Source organism: Helicoverpa zea, chromosome 4, assembly GCF_022581195.2.
Source record: "Helicoverpa zea isolate HzStark_Cry1AcR chromosome 4, ilHelZeax1.1, whole genome shotgun sequence".
Taxonomy (NCBI): Eukaryota; Metazoa; Arthropoda; class Insecta; order Lepidoptera; family Noctuidae; genus Helicoverpa; species Helicoverpa zea.
The window spans coordinates 19,985-39,270 of record NC_061455.1 but is presented as its reverse complement, the minus strand read 5'-3'; the positions used below and the strand labels follow the sequence as shown (position 1 = coordinate 39,270).

At 49.5% G+C, this 19,286-nt stretch overlaps 1 protein-coding gene across 5 annotated transcripts; it reads left to right on the top strand.

Annotated features, from left to right (window-relative positions):
- The first annotated feature begins 233 nt into the window (after nucleotides 1–233).
- LOC124629937 (syntaxin-1A-like) lies at nucleotides 234–3,392 on the top strand. Of its 5 annotated transcripts, none has more exons than XM_047163613.1 (7): nucleotides 234–362; nucleotides 428–520; nucleotides 1,061–1,154; nucleotides 1,228–1,462; nucleotides 2,120–2,408; nucleotides 2,834–2,944; nucleotides 3,207–3,392. In XM_047163613.1, exons 1-7 carry the CDS (start codon nucleotides 327–329, stop codon nucleotides 3,273–3,275), a joined length of 927 nt encoding a protein of 308 aa, XP_047019569.1. In that variant the 5' UTR covers nucleotides 234–326; the 3' UTR covers nucleotides 3,276–3,392. The 5 variants fall into 5 exon arrangements, with proteins under 5 accessions (XP_047019569.1, XP_047019568.1, XP_047019571.1 ...); XM_047163612.1 differs by having other exon boundaries at nucleotides 3,204–3,392; XM_047163615.1 differs by having other exon boundaries at nucleotides 2,120–2,434.
- Nucleotides 3,393–19,286: the final 15,894 nt, after the last annotated feature.

Sequence of the window (19,286 nt, the reverse complement as noted above, 5' to 3'; positions counted from 1 at the left end):
GGGTGTTTGTCCTTGGAAATTCATGGTTTCTTGTAACAATGAAGCGAACATAACTTACCCTTGATCAATGAACCCTGCCACTGTAATATTGCCAAATACATGCACGAACCGCAGCCAGTGCGCGGTGAGCGGTGCGCGTGTGTGCGTGCTAATGTGCTGAGCAAACAGCGGTGAGCGAGCACGGCGCGCGGCGAGTCATCGACTCAGTGTGCACGCGCGCGCCGTGTACTGACCCCGGCGCCGCGCCTCTATCAGCGCGCTATCAGTGCGCGATTAGATACCGCCGCGAGCGCACCTGTGCCGCCAGCGTCCAGCACCGCCGCGCCATGAGGAGCAAGGACCGCCTGGCCGAGCTGCTGCACGTGAGTGTCGCGGGCCCGGCCGGCGCAGTGCAGTGCCGGCGCAGTGAGCAGTGCTTGTGTTGCAGGCGGCGGGCGACGCGGCCGGCGTCTACCGCGCCACGGTGGAGCCGCACGAGCCCGCGCTGCACGACGCGCGCGTGCACGACATCTTCCTGGAGGTAGGCTCGCCCACCACTCGCCCGCCACTCCTGCCCATTAGCGCCACGCTCATTCAGTAATCACCGGTAGGATCGTCAACTCATGACACACTTGCGGAATAGTTTCCAAGCTGCTTACGTAATATTAATGTATTATTACTTGTTAGCGGTCATTACTCATAAGCACATTCCTACGCTTGATTGCAATTTGCAGTCCACTAGGGACATACTGTAATTCTACACTAAAATATACGTAAATCAACCTTGGGACGCAAATAATTGATCGCTTTGAGGCGCTCGCCACGAGAACAAGTACTCTAGCGTGGTGTTGTTTACCTACAGAGCTGCGACATTATCGCGCAGTGCATCCTTGACCTCGCGCCGGCTGCAACGTGAAACTATCACAAACTGACACTCACTGTTATTGTGCAATGCCTTGTATTGCTACTCTATTACCTAGCTCATTTTATTTCTTAAGTACACTTAGAAATATGGCGTGCAACGATCGCCTCGATGCGGCTACAGCTGATGGCTGAAGTCCCGTGCGCTGTTGTGTTGCAGGTGGAGCGCATGCGCGGTTGGATCCACGAGCTGGACAGCCACACGCAGCTGATGCAGCGCCTGCACGCCGACCCCACCTTCCACACCAACAAGCGTGAGTAGCACGTGCCGGCAGCGCCGCAGCGCACCGAGGCTCGGCACTGAGGCACGCGCGCGCAGACTTGCAGGAGCAGCTGGACGCGGCGGTGACGGCGGCCACCGCGGCGGGGCTCAAGCTGAGCGGCGCGCTGCGCCAGTTCGAGACGCGGCTGAGCGCGCGCAACGACGTGGCGGCGCGCATCGCGCGGCTGCAGTACGCGTGCACGCGCCGCCTGTACGCCGCCGCACTCGCGCGCCACCACGCCGCGCTCGCCGCCGTGCGCGACCAGCAGCGCCAGCTGCTGCTGCATCAGCTCGACCTCAGTCAGTGCCACCACGCTACTATCCGAACCATGCCCATCCGTCACTTGCGCCACCAGAAACATTTCATTCCCATTTCGACCCCTTTTCTGTCGCATTCATTTGACAATCAAAATCATCATGGATACCTAGAGGTTTGTAGAAGCACACATGCCTGCCTCAGATTTACCTATCTTAATTAATAGATCTTTATTTCCTTAATTACCACTTTTATTGATTAGTTGTTTCGGACCGCGGCTGTACTCGCGGCGACGTGACATTAGCATAGATTCAGATTTGTATAGTGTTTTCGAGTGATGGTTATGCTTCTTGATGACATATTTCCGCATCACAATAATGGCAGTGGCCGAGTGAGGCGGCGCGCACGCATTAACTAATTGAGCGCAAACGGATGACTCCACGCCGCTACACATATTGCTGCACACGTTTTGTCCACAAACTTTAAATTAAGTACCTAGGTACTTACCGAAATATTATTGGTACTTCTGTGTGAATTGACCACATAGAATCATTTAAGTGCTTATACCCATTTCATGCTACATTTCACACTGATCTGAACCATACTTAAGAACTCAAATATTATACCACACATTCACCACACATATTTATTTTATACTATGGAAAATTATTAATGCTCAATCCTTCTCCGTGTAAGAGCAGGCCTGTGCCGAGCAGTGGGACGACATGGGATGACATGATCAGTAAGCTAGCGAGTGACGAGTGGGGTGGTGTTGCAGCGTCGCTGGCCGTGTCGGAAGAGGAGTGCGAGGCGCTGCTGGAGTCGCGCGACTTGGCGCTGTTCGTGCACAACGTGCGCGCGGAGACGGCGGAGGCGCGGCGCGCGCTGCGCGACGTGGAGGCGCGCCACGAGGAGCTGGCGCGCCTCGAGGCCGCGCTCGCCGACGTGCGTGACCTCTTCGCGCAGCTCGCGCACCTCGTCGCCGAGCAGGTGCACTACAGAGGCTACAACTTGCTGCAGATGCTATTTCTATTTATTCCACTCTGATCACACCCGGGTGTTTTCTAATCTTTGTCCGGATTTGGCGATATTCGAGATGGCAACCATACTCCCAGGCATACAATTTTCAATGCTTGTTGTCGGTGAAAATTAACCGTAGTCGGTTAAAACTAGGTATAGCCGCACTTCCAAAATACCATTGTAATTTATATACAAACTTACCTAGTATCATATTATAGTACCATAGTAACTTAACTGTATAAATTACCTACGTGTTCAAAGTGACCAAGTGTCCGCACACTGCCTGACTACTTCTTTGACGTTTACCTTACTGCATCCATAGTCTACGGAGCAAACAAGCAATTTTAAGCCATATTCTTTAGAACAATTCGGTGTAAGGTCGCGTTGTGTTGCAGCAAGACCAGGTGGACAGCGTGGAGTACTACGCGCTGCAGGCCTCCGAGCACGTCGGCAGCGGCGGCACGCAGCTGCTCAAGGGCACCGTCAGCCGCACGCGCGCGCGCAAGGTACATCCAGACTATCACTTAGTTAGTCCATATTCACTTATTGCGCTCCTAGTGTTTCACATCCTATGTATATTCCTTCCCAAATAATCATTGGCAACTTCCTGTAGGAATATACAGGGAAAATCTTCCCTTGTGTGATTTCATTAAATAAAAGGCCTCCGCGCATTGCGAAATGCGAATGTGGATGTTTCAAAAGCTTTAGTGGAGACGGTACCGTAGTGCCTAGGTTACAGTTGGTAACACTATGTCGTTGTTGCAGAAGAAGCTGAGCCTGCTGGTGTGCGTGGCGGCGGGCTTCGCCGTCGTGCTGCTCGTGCTCGTGCTCACGTGATGCGCCCGCCCCTCGCCTGCCACGCACTAGTCACCTTATGCCTACATACTAATTACTTTATGTTCTATACATTTTATTATTTATGTTACCTATCTTATAATAAATTATTCATAAGTAGGAAAGTTCATTTGTGACAGTTGGTCAGCCGCAGCCGAATGCATATCTATCATGTAAGAACCTATGAATAATTTCATAGCATAGCATCATCCTGTTTCTTCTTTCATACGTCATCGTTCTCACTCGACCGGGTGGGATCCACTCTAAAAATGGCTAGTTTTATTTCTAACTACAGGGGAAATAATTATTTCTAGGGATTTTATTTAGTTAAGGCTTTTGGTTTTATTTAGATGAGACTTTTGATTTTAACAAGTACCTAGGCGGTCCCATAATGAACTGGCCTGATATAGTTCTAGTTGACATATCGCTACATGTTATGTGGCATTAAAAAGTACGTTTATCGTGTGCTTAATATAAACAACACGCATCGACATGAAATGCTTAGTTTTAGTTTAGCAGACATTTGAATGACGAGAGTCGCGTATTTTTTCCAAATGTCGAAAACTGAGTATCGAAGTCTCATAAAGTTTCTGTTTAAAGCAGGTTTATCCCCTGCGCGAATAAAAGAATGAATGGATGGCGTGTATAAGGAGTCTGTCCCCTCCTATAACACAGTGAAAAAGGACAATGGGCACTTTGTATGAGATTTGGTACCCGCTCCAACAGTAACGTATGATATATCATTAGAAAGGTATTTGCGTGAAGAATAATGAAAACTATGGGGCCTGCCTCAATTAGCTGTCCGATCCGAGTAACGATAAAAATTGAATCGACATAGAAACAAGTATGTCATCCATATATGCAAATTCATTAAGAGGCATATGTCGTCAGTGTTATAATTTTAAACTCAGTTAATAGACATCTTACATTGTTTGAGATACACTCTATTATAATCTAAAGTTTGCAATATTCTATGGAGTCATACTACGGAAACACAATCGTCATCTGATTTGACAAAAGTTCAAAACATTTCTATTCATCTTTTTTTAAGAAGAAATTCATCATTATCTCAGCACCTCTTGAGGAGCAAGATTAAGTCGTAATATGTACTATGTTAACATCGTCTCCTAACTTTTCAACCTTAATTGATTGTAAATACTGAAAGACTTTCATCAAATACATAACCTAGTTCTGCGTGAACTGCAAAGGTCTGCACAGTCTTTTTTTAAAGCAGTCGGCAGGCAAACATTTTAAGAAGGCCTAATTCCTGTTTTTTGTTACTTTACCAGTTTTTATTAAATACAGTTCGATTTAAGAACTACATCTACGTTGATGATTTATGAACATTACACATTCTATTAGTCGATGTCACGCGAAATCGACAAGGATTTGGGACTAGTCGTCATAGTAAACATTTTTTGCCTTGCCAAGACCTACGCAATGGTACTAGAATCAACACTGTTGGACAGGGTACCAAAACGCCCATCGTCCTTTGGTTAAAAAGTTTCGCCTCGGGAGAGAAACCGTCGAAGACATTGGGTATGACGGTTGGTCTGTGGAAGTGCTCACTTCCGAAACAATTGCTTCTATTGAAGAGGAGGTTCGGAGTGACCGCCGTTTGAAGATTAAAGAAATTGCAGCTAGTCTTGGGCTCACTAAAAGTATTTTTCATCATGCGCTCCATAAACATCTTCACATGAAAAAAGTGAGTGCAAGATGGGTAACGAAACTTCTTTCAGCGGTACAGAGACGGGCGTTGCGTTTCAGAGTTTTTGGATCTTTGTGGAGGAAAATTCAAAGTTGTGATCGAGCGGCTAGTGACTGGTGATGAAACTATGATTTTGTATTATGCTCCACAAAGCAAGCGCGAGTCAATAGAATGGCGTTATAAGAATGAAAAGTCCCCTAGAAAGGCAACAGGCTGCCTTTTTTGGGGTAAAATTGTGATTACTTTTATAAAGGTGAAAAAATGTTAGTTCGCAGATGTTAGAAGTGTATTGGTATTCATTTTGATTATATTGAAAAATAAAATCGGTTTCGTCTCATTTCCTCCATTAGTTCATAGTTAGGCCAATTCATTATGGGACCGCCCACGTACATCGTGGAAAAAATTAAACAGGGCTCCAAGAGATCTTATACAATCTACATCTCGTATTATACTCCTAAATAAATTGATACGATACCTTAAAATGTTCAACCTCCACCTGTTTGATTCCCACCTACGTTGGTGATGAAAAACCTTTTAAAAATGTATATTCTAAATAAAAAAACCACAGCCGGAGCCACACAGAGATTTGTAGATTTAAAGTCTGAAGTCACTTCTGCAGAGAAAGGTACTCCCCTGTAGTCCCACGAAGCTATCGCGTCGGCGAGACCTCGGCTCGTAGAAACCGAACACGACTACTACACCACTTTAGAACTTTATATTTTCAAAATTAAACGGCCGTGTCTGCTAGGGCGCTTGACAGGACGAATCTCACTCCGGCGCTGGATCGATTGATTGAATGAATTCGATCCGATCGCCGCTGCGTCGATCGAATTCATTCGTTCGGTTCATTCCGCGCGTTCCTAACCCGCGCACAAACAAAGACCAACGCATTAAAAAACGTCAAAATCGTTACTTTATTATATAGGTATGCGATTTGTTCTCGTGTACTTTAAATGGTAACATTTACCTGATTTAAAACACATTTCATTATTATCACAGCATTGAATGAGCATTAAGATCCATTTGCAGATACGTATCATCTCGTTCAGATTTCACAACTCTGACTCTTTTTTTTTTTTTTTTTTTTTTTAACAGGGGGAAAATCCTCATGGACTACCCTCCACCTGGGGTCGGTGGAGGGGGGTGTGCCGGACTCTTACCGGCTAAAAACCCACCCAGTGTTGCCACCAATTACCTTGTGTCGAGGGCACGGGTATCGCCTAAGCATTCTTCCGCACCCCCGACAGGTATTGGCCCGCCAGATGTTTGAAGGCGGGCCCCGTCACCGTAAGTGGCCATCAGCCAGCGGCCACAGTGAACTCAACTAGGAGAGGCGCGCGCAACACTACGCCACCGTCTCGAGGCCTGTTTCTGTTCGGACGACAGACGCCCCTAGTCTGTCGCCCGCAGGCCGCGCCCTATGGTGGCCGCAGATCGGCCACCCTGCGACGCCCACTACGTCTACTGCGGGCGGGGAGAGTGGTACTAGTTTCCCTCTCCCTTTCCGCCGTCTCCTTTGCGACCATCACATCCTCGCAAAAGGAGGCGACGGCGTTCCACCCTTCTTCGCTGCCGACCATGCAGGACACGACAGCCGGCAGCGAAAGACTACCCGCAGCATCTACTGCTGCTGCCAGGTCACGGCGCTGCGTTGCCCATGCTGGGCACTCCACCAACGTGTGCAGCGAGGAGTCCTCGCTGCAGATGCCACAGTGGACAACTCTGACTCTGCGGTGACACTCCCTGGCACGAGTGTGAGTGTTTTGACAGAACAAAAACTGTCTGTACAAGCAACTGTAAGCTCGATCGAGACAAAATTACCAAACCTGATAAATTACCAAGACTCAAAATTACTAAATCCCCAAGTCTAGAAGCGAATTGCGAATGTGATGTGTATGTGCATCTCGCTCACTCATGTGTAGCACCGCATTGTGTGAAGGTGTCACTGCGCACGGCAGTATTAAACTAGTATCCATCGAAACCTCACGTCTTCTTATTTCTGCACCATTTACCCACAAACATATCAGAATGACATTGCGGCGCTGAGCTCGCGCCGCGCTGCATCGATCGAATCATTCGACGCGTTCCTAACCCGCGCACAAACAAACACCAACGCATTGAAAAGTGTCACAATCATGTTACGTTCCGTTACAAGTACATAAGGCAGTTCATAAGGGGAGTACTCAAGGAAGTATATAAGGAAGTCCATGAGGTGAGTACATGAGGAAGTATATAAGCGGTGTACCTACATAAGGGAGTACACACCTGTAATAAATCTCATATCTTGATAAAAGCAGTCTACGTATACCTGTGCAATTCTGATGTCTAAATTATACCTATAAATTACATAAACTTTCAGTAGATATATTGTTTCATTCAGTAACAAACATACAACACTACGGAAGTTTCATTTAATTGTAAATTAGGAAATACCTGAATGTTTTTTGTGGAAAACGATCAAATGGTTTATTTGCTATATTTTTAGTAGGGAAAAGTATCCACTTAGTCTTACACTAGTCTATATACATATAATAAATCTGTAAAAAAACTGTGTCTGTACATTGAATATATTAAAAAATAATAATTGGGTGGGGTTTAGAAACAGTAATGGAGCACAAATCCAAAAAAAAAATTCTGTCTGTTTGTCTGTATGTCTGTATGTCTGTTTGTTTGTACACGCTAATCTTCCGAACTACTGAACGGATTTCAATGATTTTTTCTTTGTTGTATCAGTATTAAGCCTGGTCAACATATAGGCTATAATTTATCTTCGAAACTTGAAGACCTGATGCAGAACTCCAACAGACCAACAAAACTATAAGAGATACAAAAATGGTGCCATGGCAAAAATTGTTTCATGTGATGAGCATTTTCAGCTGAGATAATAAATTTTAAGATCTGGAACACCCGATGTGGAACCCAAAGAGCCCAGCTTCTCTGTACCATATACAGGTATGACGTTTTAGCAAAAGTTGTTCAATTTGATAAGCACTTTCTATTAACTTATACAAATCGAAGATGTAAAACACCTGATGTGGAACTCCAGGAGCCCAGCTAGACTATAGCATTATGAAGATATGACGTTTTAGCAAAAGTGGTTCAATCTGATAAGCACTTTCTATTGTCTTATAAACATCGAAGATCTGGAACACCTGATGTGGAACTTCAAGAGCAATACTACACTTGAAATGTATAGAAATGAATGTTATGAAATAGGTATGGTGAATCAAAAAAAGTAATTAGTCTGTCTTTTAGATAACCTTAAAATAATGGACACGTATTTTTCTTTTCTCTCTCTCACAAACAAATAATAACGAAGATACAGCAACGCTTGAATTTCGTTTTAAGTCACTGCTTAGTACAAATTTTACATACCTAGACGTGGCGTCACGAGCCCCCACTCTCCGACTTTGTTGCGTTATATCTCATTATTATTTTGTATGTCTCTTCCAGACCTCGGGACTACATAGTTCCGAATTTTCACGCCCTTTTGAGATAACTTTAATGAAATGGTGACACAAAACCGACGATTATCCCTTTATACACTATAAAAATGAACAATGACAATCCCCGGTGGACGTCGTTAAAAAAAAAGACAATCCCCGGTTCTGTGCTAAACTATTGCTAACTATGGAGGAAAACTACTTGGGCTATTGTGATGGGATGTTAGTGGATGACAATGTATTAGGTACATGTAAAAATGGCAGGTGGAGACTCGCCACCTCACTTACTGGGCCCCCGGGAACCAGTCACTGAATAGCAACAAGAGGGCAACAGGGACATGAGCGGCTGAAGGGTGAGGATACCTCGGCGGACTTTAAACGCAGATTACGCGCTCCCTGTGCTTACCATGAGGCACCTACCCTCCGAGCAGGGCTACTAATGCTGCTCTAGCGACTCCACTCTGGACGGCCAAGCCAAGCCAGAGGCGTGAGACCTACCCCCGTCATGGTTCACTCCGACCGGCCGGAGATGGGGGACAGTGTACTCTCCCTGGAGAACAGTATATATAGCTCCGCGGGGTCGCTACTCCCCGTCATCAGCCTCAGATGTCCTGCGGCGCCTATATGTCATTATTATTGTCATTATTATCTCAAGAGCCTTTGTCCCAATTATGTTAGGGTCGACTTTCAGTCACGATGCAACTGAGTACCAGTGTTTTACAAGGAGCGACTGCCTATCTGACCTCCACAACCCGGTTACCCGCTCAACCCAACACCCCTTGGTAAAACTTACTGGCTTCTGACTACCCATAACAACTGCCAAGAATGTTCAATGACAGCCGGAACCTACAGTTTTTACATCCCCTCCAAATAACGGTCATTGGTATCCAAAATATACATAGAAAGTACATACGAACTTAGAAAAGTTACATTGGCAGGCACTTGCCAGACCTGGAATCAAAGATGCACGCTCATACTTGAGAGATTGGTTCTCTACCCACTAAACCACCACGACTTCCAGTAAGTCACCACGACTTTGTCATCTATTTAATGTTTTTTTACGTAATAATACGTGTAATATTTTTGCCATACACAACTTAAATGCGGACTAATTATAATCACTACTTTTATCCCTATGGTCACATCTATTGCAGTTCAGTTCTCAGCGTTTTGTTTAGTCTGCTGTGCTTTTGCCGTTAAAGTACAAAAATTAAATATATGGAACGTTTCTAATGTTTATGCGTATTCCGTTGTTTTCAAGTCAACGGGCCCTTAAAATTCAATATCAGACTATTCAGATCTTTGATTTTGCTGACCCCGTAGTCGCTGGCATAAGTGACAGGATCCGCGTACGAAGTCGCGGGCAGAAGCTAGTATAAAATAAACATTATTCTTTATAAAAGTCTACTGTTGAACATACGATATTATCATGGGCGTAGCCACACTGGGGCAAGCTGGGGCACTTGCCCCACCCTGGGCCCTGGCTCTGACCTATAAGGTGTCTGATTAAACAATGTTTTTTTTACTAACTCTAACTAACAACATCAACAATCATACTATCCGTAAGTTATTGCACAAAAAAAATTGACGACTTCGAAAAGAGCGCGATCAAAACAAAATGCACGCTCGAGTTCCCGAACGTGCGCGGTGCGCGCGTCATTTGAAAGCGAGCCGTATTCCCTAAAATAATAGGTGCTATGTGGAGTAGCGAGCCGAGCCGTCCATCTAATCCAAAAAATAATGCATTGAAGGAGATGGAACTGGTAGATGTGATCAAAATTTCGGAAATGTTTTATCCAAGTGTAAAAACCGCGCTCGCTATTTTGCTTGTCCAGCCATGTACGACCTGTACAATAGAACGATCGTTTAGCACAGTGGTTCTTAACAGTTGGTCCGCGGACCACTGGTGGTCCCTAGAGGCATTCCAAGTGGTCCGCGAAGCTTAGCTGCGCGACGTTGCTATACGTTATCTAACTTTATTTTTATCGACTTATCTATGGAAGCAAGGGGGTTTTCGTATGGACGTATATCGCGTGTCGTACCTAGTCCCCCCATTCATGAAAATGTATATTTGGACGACACTTTACGTAGTTTTTGGTTTTGGGTCTTAAAAAATAATTAAAATATCGCGCTCGCTTCGCTCGCGTATTCAGAAACTGTATGCCCTTATTTTTGCATTCGTCAACAAACAAAAAGTTAAGTACGTTTGGGCTAAATTTTACGTAATATTTGGTTTAAGTCCGATAAAAATTTCGCGCTCGCTTCGCTCGCGTGTTTGGAAGCTACATAGGCAAATTTTTTTTTTTTTTTTCTTTCTTTGCATTTGCTTATCTAAACAACTGCTGACATGCGTTTAGCTTTGAGTAGTACTGTAACAAAAATTCAGAAATTAGTAAAGAGAATGCTGTCACAAAAATCTCATTAAATTAAAATCTGTAGCAGTTTTTTGCTAAATAATAAAAAAAATGAGTGCTAATTATAAAGTATGCTTGTATTCTTTATCAAAGTACTCTCAATTTAGGTAAACCGATGAGGTGGTCCCCGGCAAGACAAACTTTTGGTAAATCTAACATGACTAAAAGGTTAAGAACCACTGGTTTAGCACATTACAGCGGGTCAAAACGTGGCTTCGCTCAACCATGAGCGAAAATCGTTTAAGCGGCCTGTGTAGGTATGCTAAGTGTGCACAGAACAAGGGTCTCAGAATCGAAAAATATTTTTTTAGAAGAAGTGCTTGACAGGTTCTGCCAGAACCCACGCCGTCTTCTCTTGAAGTAATATTACTCATACATAGGTATACTTAGATAAAACTTTAATTTATACCTATTTAATATATACCTAAAATCTGTCCTGTGTGTGTGATTGTTTATTTTCTGTACCTGAAAATATTAACCTCTCAAATTAAGAGATTAACAAGTTTGAGATTAACGGCTTAAGATACAAAAAATCGGAGGGCCCCCGCCCTCCCCCGGGGGATAGGTTGACTGCTGCCCCACCCTGAGCCCAAAGCTGGCTACGCCCATGGATATTATGTAGGGTCGACATAATATCGAAAAGTTAATATCAAAACACTCGCAGTGACACTCCCTGGTCTTTTTGATGAGGGTTTTGTTAGAACAAAAGATGTTTGTGCAGGCAACTACAAGCCATTTCGAGACAAATTTCATTCAAAACGCGGTAAACACAATATGACCTTGAGGCAAAGTTTACCTGTCCTGTACACACCGGGTGGGTGGGCGGGGCATTTTTTGACGTTTCGTAAAAGATATCGCAACGTGAATGGTGTCAAAAGAAGCGTCTCGGTGAGAGCTATGCAGTGGTATATGTATTATAGGAAAGAATAGCAAAATTTTAAAGTTTTAGTTGAAAAACTGATTTTACCTAAAAGTGTACCCAAAAATACACACAGAATAACGTTTAGTTTGTAAAAATTGGTGCACAAAAGTCGCAATCCATAGGGCCGATTATAAAGCACATGTTTTGTCACATATATCTATCACAAATTAACTATCAGGGTGAAAATAACTCAATTTTATGACACATAAGCTTTCAAAAGGAATATGAAGTTAAACATAATGTTAAATACATAAAAGCAATATGCTTTTATGCACAGTGGTATTACCTTCTTACAAACAAACTAATGACATCTAAAACCTGAACTTCTCATACAGGAACCTCAACGTACAAACAAAGACGTAAGACCTAACGTCCTGGAACGAAACATAATGTAAAGTTATGGATTTAAAGCAATCTAATTTTGTGCAACGTACAAAATTCGAACACTACTTTAAGCAACCTAAAGTAAAGAAAACTACCTTTGAGCAACCCAACCTATCGAATCCTTTCTTCCAGAAACCCAACGAAATGAAACCTAACTTTCAGCAACCCAACGAAGCGAAACCTAAGTATGAGCAACCCAACGAAGCGAAACTTAACCTAAGCGAAAACTAGGTTTCTCTAGGTTGAGTTACTAAAAGTAACTTCTTCCAAAATCTTCTATCTAATCTAAAAGGTAGTCAAACCAAACTTTGTATAACCCAACAGAATAAAACCTAAATTTGAGCAAGATAAAGAAGCGAAACCTAACCTTCAGCAACCCAACGGAGCGAAACCTAGCTTTCAGCAACCCAACGAAGCGAAACCTAACTTTCAGCAACCCAACGTAACAAAACCTAACTTTAAGTAACCCACCCTAGAGAAACCTAACATTCAGTAACACTACGTAGCGAAACCTAACTTTAAGTAACCTAACCTAGAGAAACCTAGCTTTGAGCAACCCAACGAAACGAAACCTAGCTTTCAGCAACCCAACGAAGCGAAACCTAACTTTCAGCAACCCAACGTAACAAAACCTAACTTTAAGTAACCCACCCTAGAGAAACCTAACATTCAGTAACACTACGTAGCGAAACCTAACTTTAAGTAACCTAACCTAGAGAAACCTAGCTTTGAGCAACCCAACGAAACGAAACCTAACTTTCAGCAACCCAACGAAACGAAACTTAACCTAAGCGAAAGCTAGGTTAGGTTAGGTTGGAGTGCCTGCCAGAAAACCTCCCCGTGTGCTCGGCAACTGCTGGTCCCTGTGGATACGTCCTAGGGGAAGAGCAGTCACCGGGCCGGTGCACCCTGGGCACGGACAATAATCTCTTCGCGGGGGGTGGGATAGAGGAGATTGTTGTCCGTGGCTAATTTCGGCAGGAGCGGAGGAGTCGCTCCCGAGGGCTCCCTATAGACGCTCTGCAGCCGCAGAGTGCACATAGGGAGCGAGGAGGTGTAGGCCGCGGAGCGTCTTACAATCCGCGGTCTAGGGGACGCCGTGGCGTGTTGCTACGCCACGTAGTCCGAGGTGGTAAGACAGCAAGTTGCTCCTCAACTTGCTGTCTATGGGGGCAGTCGTGCCCGAGGGGGTGCTTAGGTTAAGTTAGGTATAAGGTAGACATAAGGTAGATTTAGAAAAAAAAAAAAAAAAAAAAAAAAAAAAAAAAAAAAAAAAATTGGTTTAAGTAGCTTTTAGTTTCACCGAACAGCGGGCGGTATATCTTGCACCAGGGGCACACGTTGGCCTCGGGAGGACCAAATACCCTCCCGAAAAGAACGGCCGCATCACCTTGGGGAAGTGATGTGCGTAACCACCCAAATCGTAATATGAAAATGTCCGATATTGAATGTGTTTTGTCATGCGACCCGGCTGACGCCCGGCGCTCGCAGGTATCCGGGCCTGCGAGTGTTAAATTGGTTACCGATGGACGCGCAGGGGTAGGCGACCAGGCCCCTGTTGCCGATAATGTTACTGGCAGCGGTAAAAAGAAAAGTGGAGGCGGGAGGACGCGTGAGAAACGCCCACGCGACCCTGCTCTGGAGGCTGGGTCAGCAGGCTTGTCCTCCGATGAGGAAGGCCTGCCAGCCCCCAAGAGGACGTCGGCAACGGCGGCCTCGAGAAAGGCAACTGGTTCGCAGCCGCAGAGGGATGCGCATGGAAGGTTCCTGCGCTCCAAGAACTCAGTGGCCAGCGGGACAGACTACGAAATGGGGGTCTCTAGTGAGGACCCCGGTGTCGAGAGTTGCACCTCACTAGGGAGCACCAAAGCGGAACTTAACGCCGCCAAAAGGGAGCAGCGGAAGGTCGTCGCAGCCGACGAAGTGTCGCTAATGTCTAGTCGCGCACGTGAGCGACGTGCTGCTCTGGCAGCAGAAGGGGGTGAGCCATCGGCGTTAGTTCTGAGCCAACTGGCCTTGGACGGGGTGGACTTAGTACTGAAGGTTGCTACCAAATCTGGCAGCCGGAAAGGTACTTTCACCCGTGGCTTGAAAGAGGCCGCAGGTGACATCAAGGAGGCTATTGGCCTCCTTCTCAATAGGACGGCCTCTGACGAAGTCACGAAATTGCAGGAGGAGAACAGCCGTCTCCGAAGAGACCTGGAAGACCTGCGGCAGCAAGTCGCCTTGCTGAGCGAGCAGCACCAGCGACACAAGTCCGTCGAAAGCACAGACGCAGTAGCACCGTCTCCCCCAGCGCAACCGGCAAGCCCTCAAAGGGTTGAGGAAGTCGAACGTATTGTCCGACTCTGCATGCTCCAGTGCGGGAGCATGGTCAATGCTCGACTGGAGGCAATTTCCCAGCGTCTTCCTGCGGAAATCCTCCGTCCACCCCTAGCAGCCGACTCTCGAAGGGCTGAAGGGCCGCCGAGACCTGTGGGGAAGCCCGTGGAGGACACTGGAAAGCCCGCGGAGGGAGCCCCCCCGAATGACGAGTCAGGAACCTCTGGGTCTAAGGGTGAGACTTGGGCGAAGGTGGTTGGCCGTAAAAAGGCTCGCAAAGCCGCTAAGAAGGCGTCAGCAGTAGCGCGCGCCACCAGCGTAACTGCAAAGGGGGCCCAATCTGCACGACGGTCTACCAAAGATGGTCGCAAAGTGCCGGCTGTACGTGCTCCGCGATCCGAAGCTGTGACGCTCACGTTACAGCCCGGAGCTGTGGAACGGGGCGTGACGTACCAGTCGGTTATTGCCGAGGCGAAGGCCAAGATCAAATTATCAGATCTTGGCCTGCAGTCCGTTACCCTCAGGCAAGCTGCCACGGGTGCACGGCTATTTGAGGTGGCTGGTGCTGGAAGCGACAGTGCCGAAAAGGCGGACGCTCTTGCCGCCAAGATGAGGGAGGTCCTCAACCCTGAGGACGTTCGGGTCTCCAGGCCAGTCAAAACCGCAGAGGTGCGAATTGCTGGTCTGGACGACTCCGTGACCTCTGAAGAGGTGGTGGCGGCCGTTGCCCGAAGCGCAGAGACACTCAGTCTGCCAGAAAAGGTACGTGCCGGCGATATACGCGCCGACGCCACCGGACTCGGCGTAGTATGGGTTCGGTGTCCTGTTGCGTCGGCAAAGAAGATAGCCGATAACGGCAGATTGCTGGTGGGCTGGGTATCAGCGAGAGTTAAGCTCCTGCAGCCCCGGGCTTTGCGGTGCTTCCGGTGCCTGGAGAAGGGGCACGTCCGAGCAAAGTGCACTGCTGAAGTTGACCGTAGTGACCTTTGCTATCGCTGCGGTCAGCCCGCCCACAAGGCGGCCCAGTGTTCCGCGCCGCTCAACTGCAGCGTGTGTTCGGCTGCAGGGAAGCCAGCGGGACACAAATTGGGCGGAGGAGCCTGCGGCGCACCTGCCAGCAAGGCCAAGAAGAAAAAGAAGAGCTCTAAACCTGCCGGGGAAACCTCGCCGCCCCCACAGGCTAGTTGCTCCGCGGCCGACTCCCGGCCCAGGACCGTTGCCGAGGGAATGGAAAGTCAATAATGGCTCAATTCCATTTCCTCCAGGGCAACATTAACCACTGTGCCAGAGCTCAGGATCTTCTCCTCCAGAGCATGGCAGAGTGGTCGATTCACGTGGCTGTGGTCGCCGAGCCATACTTCATCCCCGCTCGAGATAACTGGCTGGGATGCGCTGACGGTTTGGTGGCCATTATTGGTGAGACTCTGAGCGACCCGTCTCGGGGCCGCGGCTGGGTTGCTGCGGTCTCGGGTGGCATCGTCATTGTGGGGGTGTATTTCTCCCCCAACAAGAGTCTCGCCGACTTTGAGGGTTTCCTTGTCGAGTTGGGCGCCGTCGTAGGCCGCTATCACCCGCGTCCCGCACTGGTGCTCGGGGATTTCAACGCCAAGTCATCGGCGTGGAGATCTCCGGTCACTGACTCTCGGGGCGAGGTTCTAGAAGAGTGGGCGGTGACGACTGGTCTGGTCGTCCTGAATCGGGGTTCAGAATACACGTGCGTGCGGCAGCGGGGCGGGTCGATAGTGGATGTCTCGTTTGCGAGCCCCTCTGTCGCCAGCCGAGTCCGCGACTGGCATGTCGCCGTGGAGGTGGAGACGCTGTCGGACCATCGGTATATCCGGTTCGACGTCTCTGCCCAGACCGTAAACGGCCGCCATCCAACAACCCCGATTAGCGACGGCCCGCGCTGGGCGCTTAAGCGCATTGACAAGGAACTACTCGAGGAAGCTCCCTTAGTCCAGTCCTGGATTTGGGAGTCGACGACGGACGGCCCCATCGACGTCGACGCGGTGGCGCTGCGGTTTCGCGGGGCGATGACGCAGATCTGCGACGCTTCCATGCCCCGTGCCCGCCAACAGTCCGCAAGGCGCCAGGTGTACTGGTGGACTGATGAAATCGCACGGCTTCGTGTCGAGTGCGTTGCGGCTCGCCGCGAGTACACACGATACCGGAGACGACGTCGAAGGAATCCCGTCGAAGAAGACGCGCTGTATGAGGTGTACCGCGCGTCCAAGGAGACTCTGTGGCTGGCCATCGGCGACTCTAAGTCGCGTGCCAGGGAGGAGCTGCTGGGGTCTCTAGACCGGGACCCGTGGGGGCGCCCCTACCGATGGGTACGCGGCAAGCTACGGCCCTGGGCGCCTCCACTGGTACAAAGTATGCAACCCCAGTTGCTAGAGGCGGTGGTATCGGCCCTCTTCCCTGAGAGAGCGGAACACGTTCCCCCGGCGATGGCGTCGCCCCCAGCCACAGGTTCTTCAGAAGAGGAGAACACCGATGTCCCCGAGGTGACGCAAGCAGAGATGAGAGCGGCCGTGTCGCGACTTCGGGCTAAGAACACAGCGCCGGGACCCGATGGAGTTCCTGGTCGAGCTCTCGTCCTGGCCCTGAAGGAGCTGGAGCCCCAGCTGAGGGGGCTCTTCACGGCTTGTCTCGAGCAGGGTCAGTTTCCCAATGTGTGGAAGGAGGGGAGGCTGGTGCTGCTCAGGAAGGAGGGGCGCCCCGCGGACTCGCCGTCCGCGTATCGGCCCATAGTGCTGCTCGACGAGGCGGGAAAACTCTTTGAGCGCATCATAGCAGATCGCCTCGTCAGCCACTTGTGCAGAGAGGGGCCGGATCTGGACGACAACCAATTCGGTTTTCGTCGGGGGCGCTCCACCATAGACGCCATCATACGCGTGAGGGCCCTGGCGGAGGAGACTGTGTCCCGGGGTGGGGTGGTGCTGGCGGTGTCCTTAGACATCTCCAACGCATTTAACACCCTTCCCTGGAGTTGCATTCGGGAGGCTCTCAAATACCATCGAGTTCCTCCCTATCTCCGCCGTATAGTAGGGGCTTACCTGGAGGGCAGATGCGTCAGTTTTCGGGGACGTGACGGTGCCGGTCGGCACCTTATGTCGTGCGGTGTTCCGCAGGGATCGGTCTTGGGACCCCTCCTGTGGAACATCGGCTACGACTGGGTGCTAAGGGGTGAGCTCACACCGGGCGCCGACATGACGTGTTATGCGGACGACACGCTTGTCACTGCCCGGAGGAGCTCGCACAGGGAAGCGACGTTGATAGCCACAGCTGCGGTATCACAGGTGGTGAACCGCATCCGGCGCCTGGGCCTGGAGGTGGCCCTAAACAAGTCGGAGGCCATCGTGTTCCATGGTCCCCGACGTGCGCCGCCGCCGGGATCACACATCGTGGTCAGCGGGGCCCGGATCGCTGTCGGCCCCACCATGAAGTACCTGGGCTTGGTGCTCGACAGCCGATGGGAATTCGGGCCTCACTTCCGGCGGCTGACGCCCAAGCTGATGGGCGCTGCGGGCGCGCTATCATCGTTGCTTCCCAACTTGGGGGGACCGAGCGCCGCCTGTAGGCGGTTGTACGTGGGAATCGTGCGGTCCATGGCCCTATATGGGGCCCCCGTGTGGGCGATGGACATGACGGCCGGCACGCTCGCCATCCTGCGCAAACCGCAGAGGGCGATGGCCGTCAGAGTCATCCGAGGGTACCGCACGATTTCCTACGAGGCGACTTGTGTCCTGGCCGGATCCCCGCCCTGGGACCTAGAGGCGAAAGTACTCGCGTCATTATACCGATGGCGCGAGGAAGAGCGGGTACGGGGCTCGATGCCGGTGCAGCGGGAGATCGAGCTGCGCTGAGAGGAGCTCCGTCAAGTCCTAGTGGCGGAATGGCGGCAAAGGCTGATGCGCCCTACCGCCGGCCTTGCTACCGTCGAGGCGATCCGGCCAGTACTCGACGACTGGCTCGGGAGAGGGCAGGGCTCCCTGTCATTCAGGGTGACGCAGGTACTGTCGGGGCATGGGTGCTTCGGCAAGTTTCTGTGTCGCTTAGACAGGGAGCCGGACGCTCGGTGTCACCACTGCGTCCATTGCGGGGAGGACACGGCGCAACACACGCTCGCTGAGTGTGTAGCTTGGGAGGAGCAGCGCCGTGTCCTCACAAACGAAATCGGAGACGATCTGTCGCTGCCGGCTGTGGTGCGGAGGATGGTCGGCAGTGCAGAGTCGTGGGACGCGGTGGTTTCCTTTTGCGAGGACGTGATGTCGCAGAAGGAATCTGCGGAACGGGAGAGGGAGATTTTGACTCCCTTCCCCGGTCGCAGAAGGCGCACCGGGCGCAGGAGAAGGGCGGACAACGCCCTCTTCCGCCCCCCATGAATGGGTTCAAGGGCGAGGGACTTGGGGAAGTTCCCGCCCCTACTCAGTGGACCCGAGGCGGTGGCACGCGCGTGTGTCGGCGCGTGCCCCTGAGATGATGCACGGGGTAGGCGAACACCTCACTACCCCGTGCAAGAGACGAGGCCCGTGCGAGGGCCAGCACTAGTGTGGGGCTGCGGAAGAATCTGGATTCCCGCGGCCCCGCGCACACGTGCAAGGAGGACACAAGGGGGTTTTAGCCGGTAGGAGTCCGGCATACCCCTCCGCCTTTCCCAAGGCGGAGGAAGTCCATGAGGATTTCCCCCTCCCAAAAAAAAAAAAAAAAAAAAGGTTAGGTTAGGTTAGGTTAGGTTAGGTTTTTTTTTTTTTTTTTTTTTTTTCTTTTTATCCTGCTTTTCCCCGTTCATGAGAACAACGGGACCTTAGTATTCTA

Coding starts and splice junctions, on each gene's coding strand:
- LOC124629937 (XM_047163612.1), top strand. CDS start 327: ATGAGGAGCAAGGACCGCCTGGCCGAGCTGCTGCAC. Junction 2,409..2,833: donor CGCACCTCGTCGCCGAGCAG/GTGCACTACAGA, acceptor GTTGTGTTGCAG/CAAGACCAGGTGGACAGCGT. Junction 2,945..3,203: donor GCCGCACGCGCGCGCGCAAG/GTACATCCAGAC, acceptor TCGTTGTTGCAG/AAGAAGCTGAGCCTGCTGGT.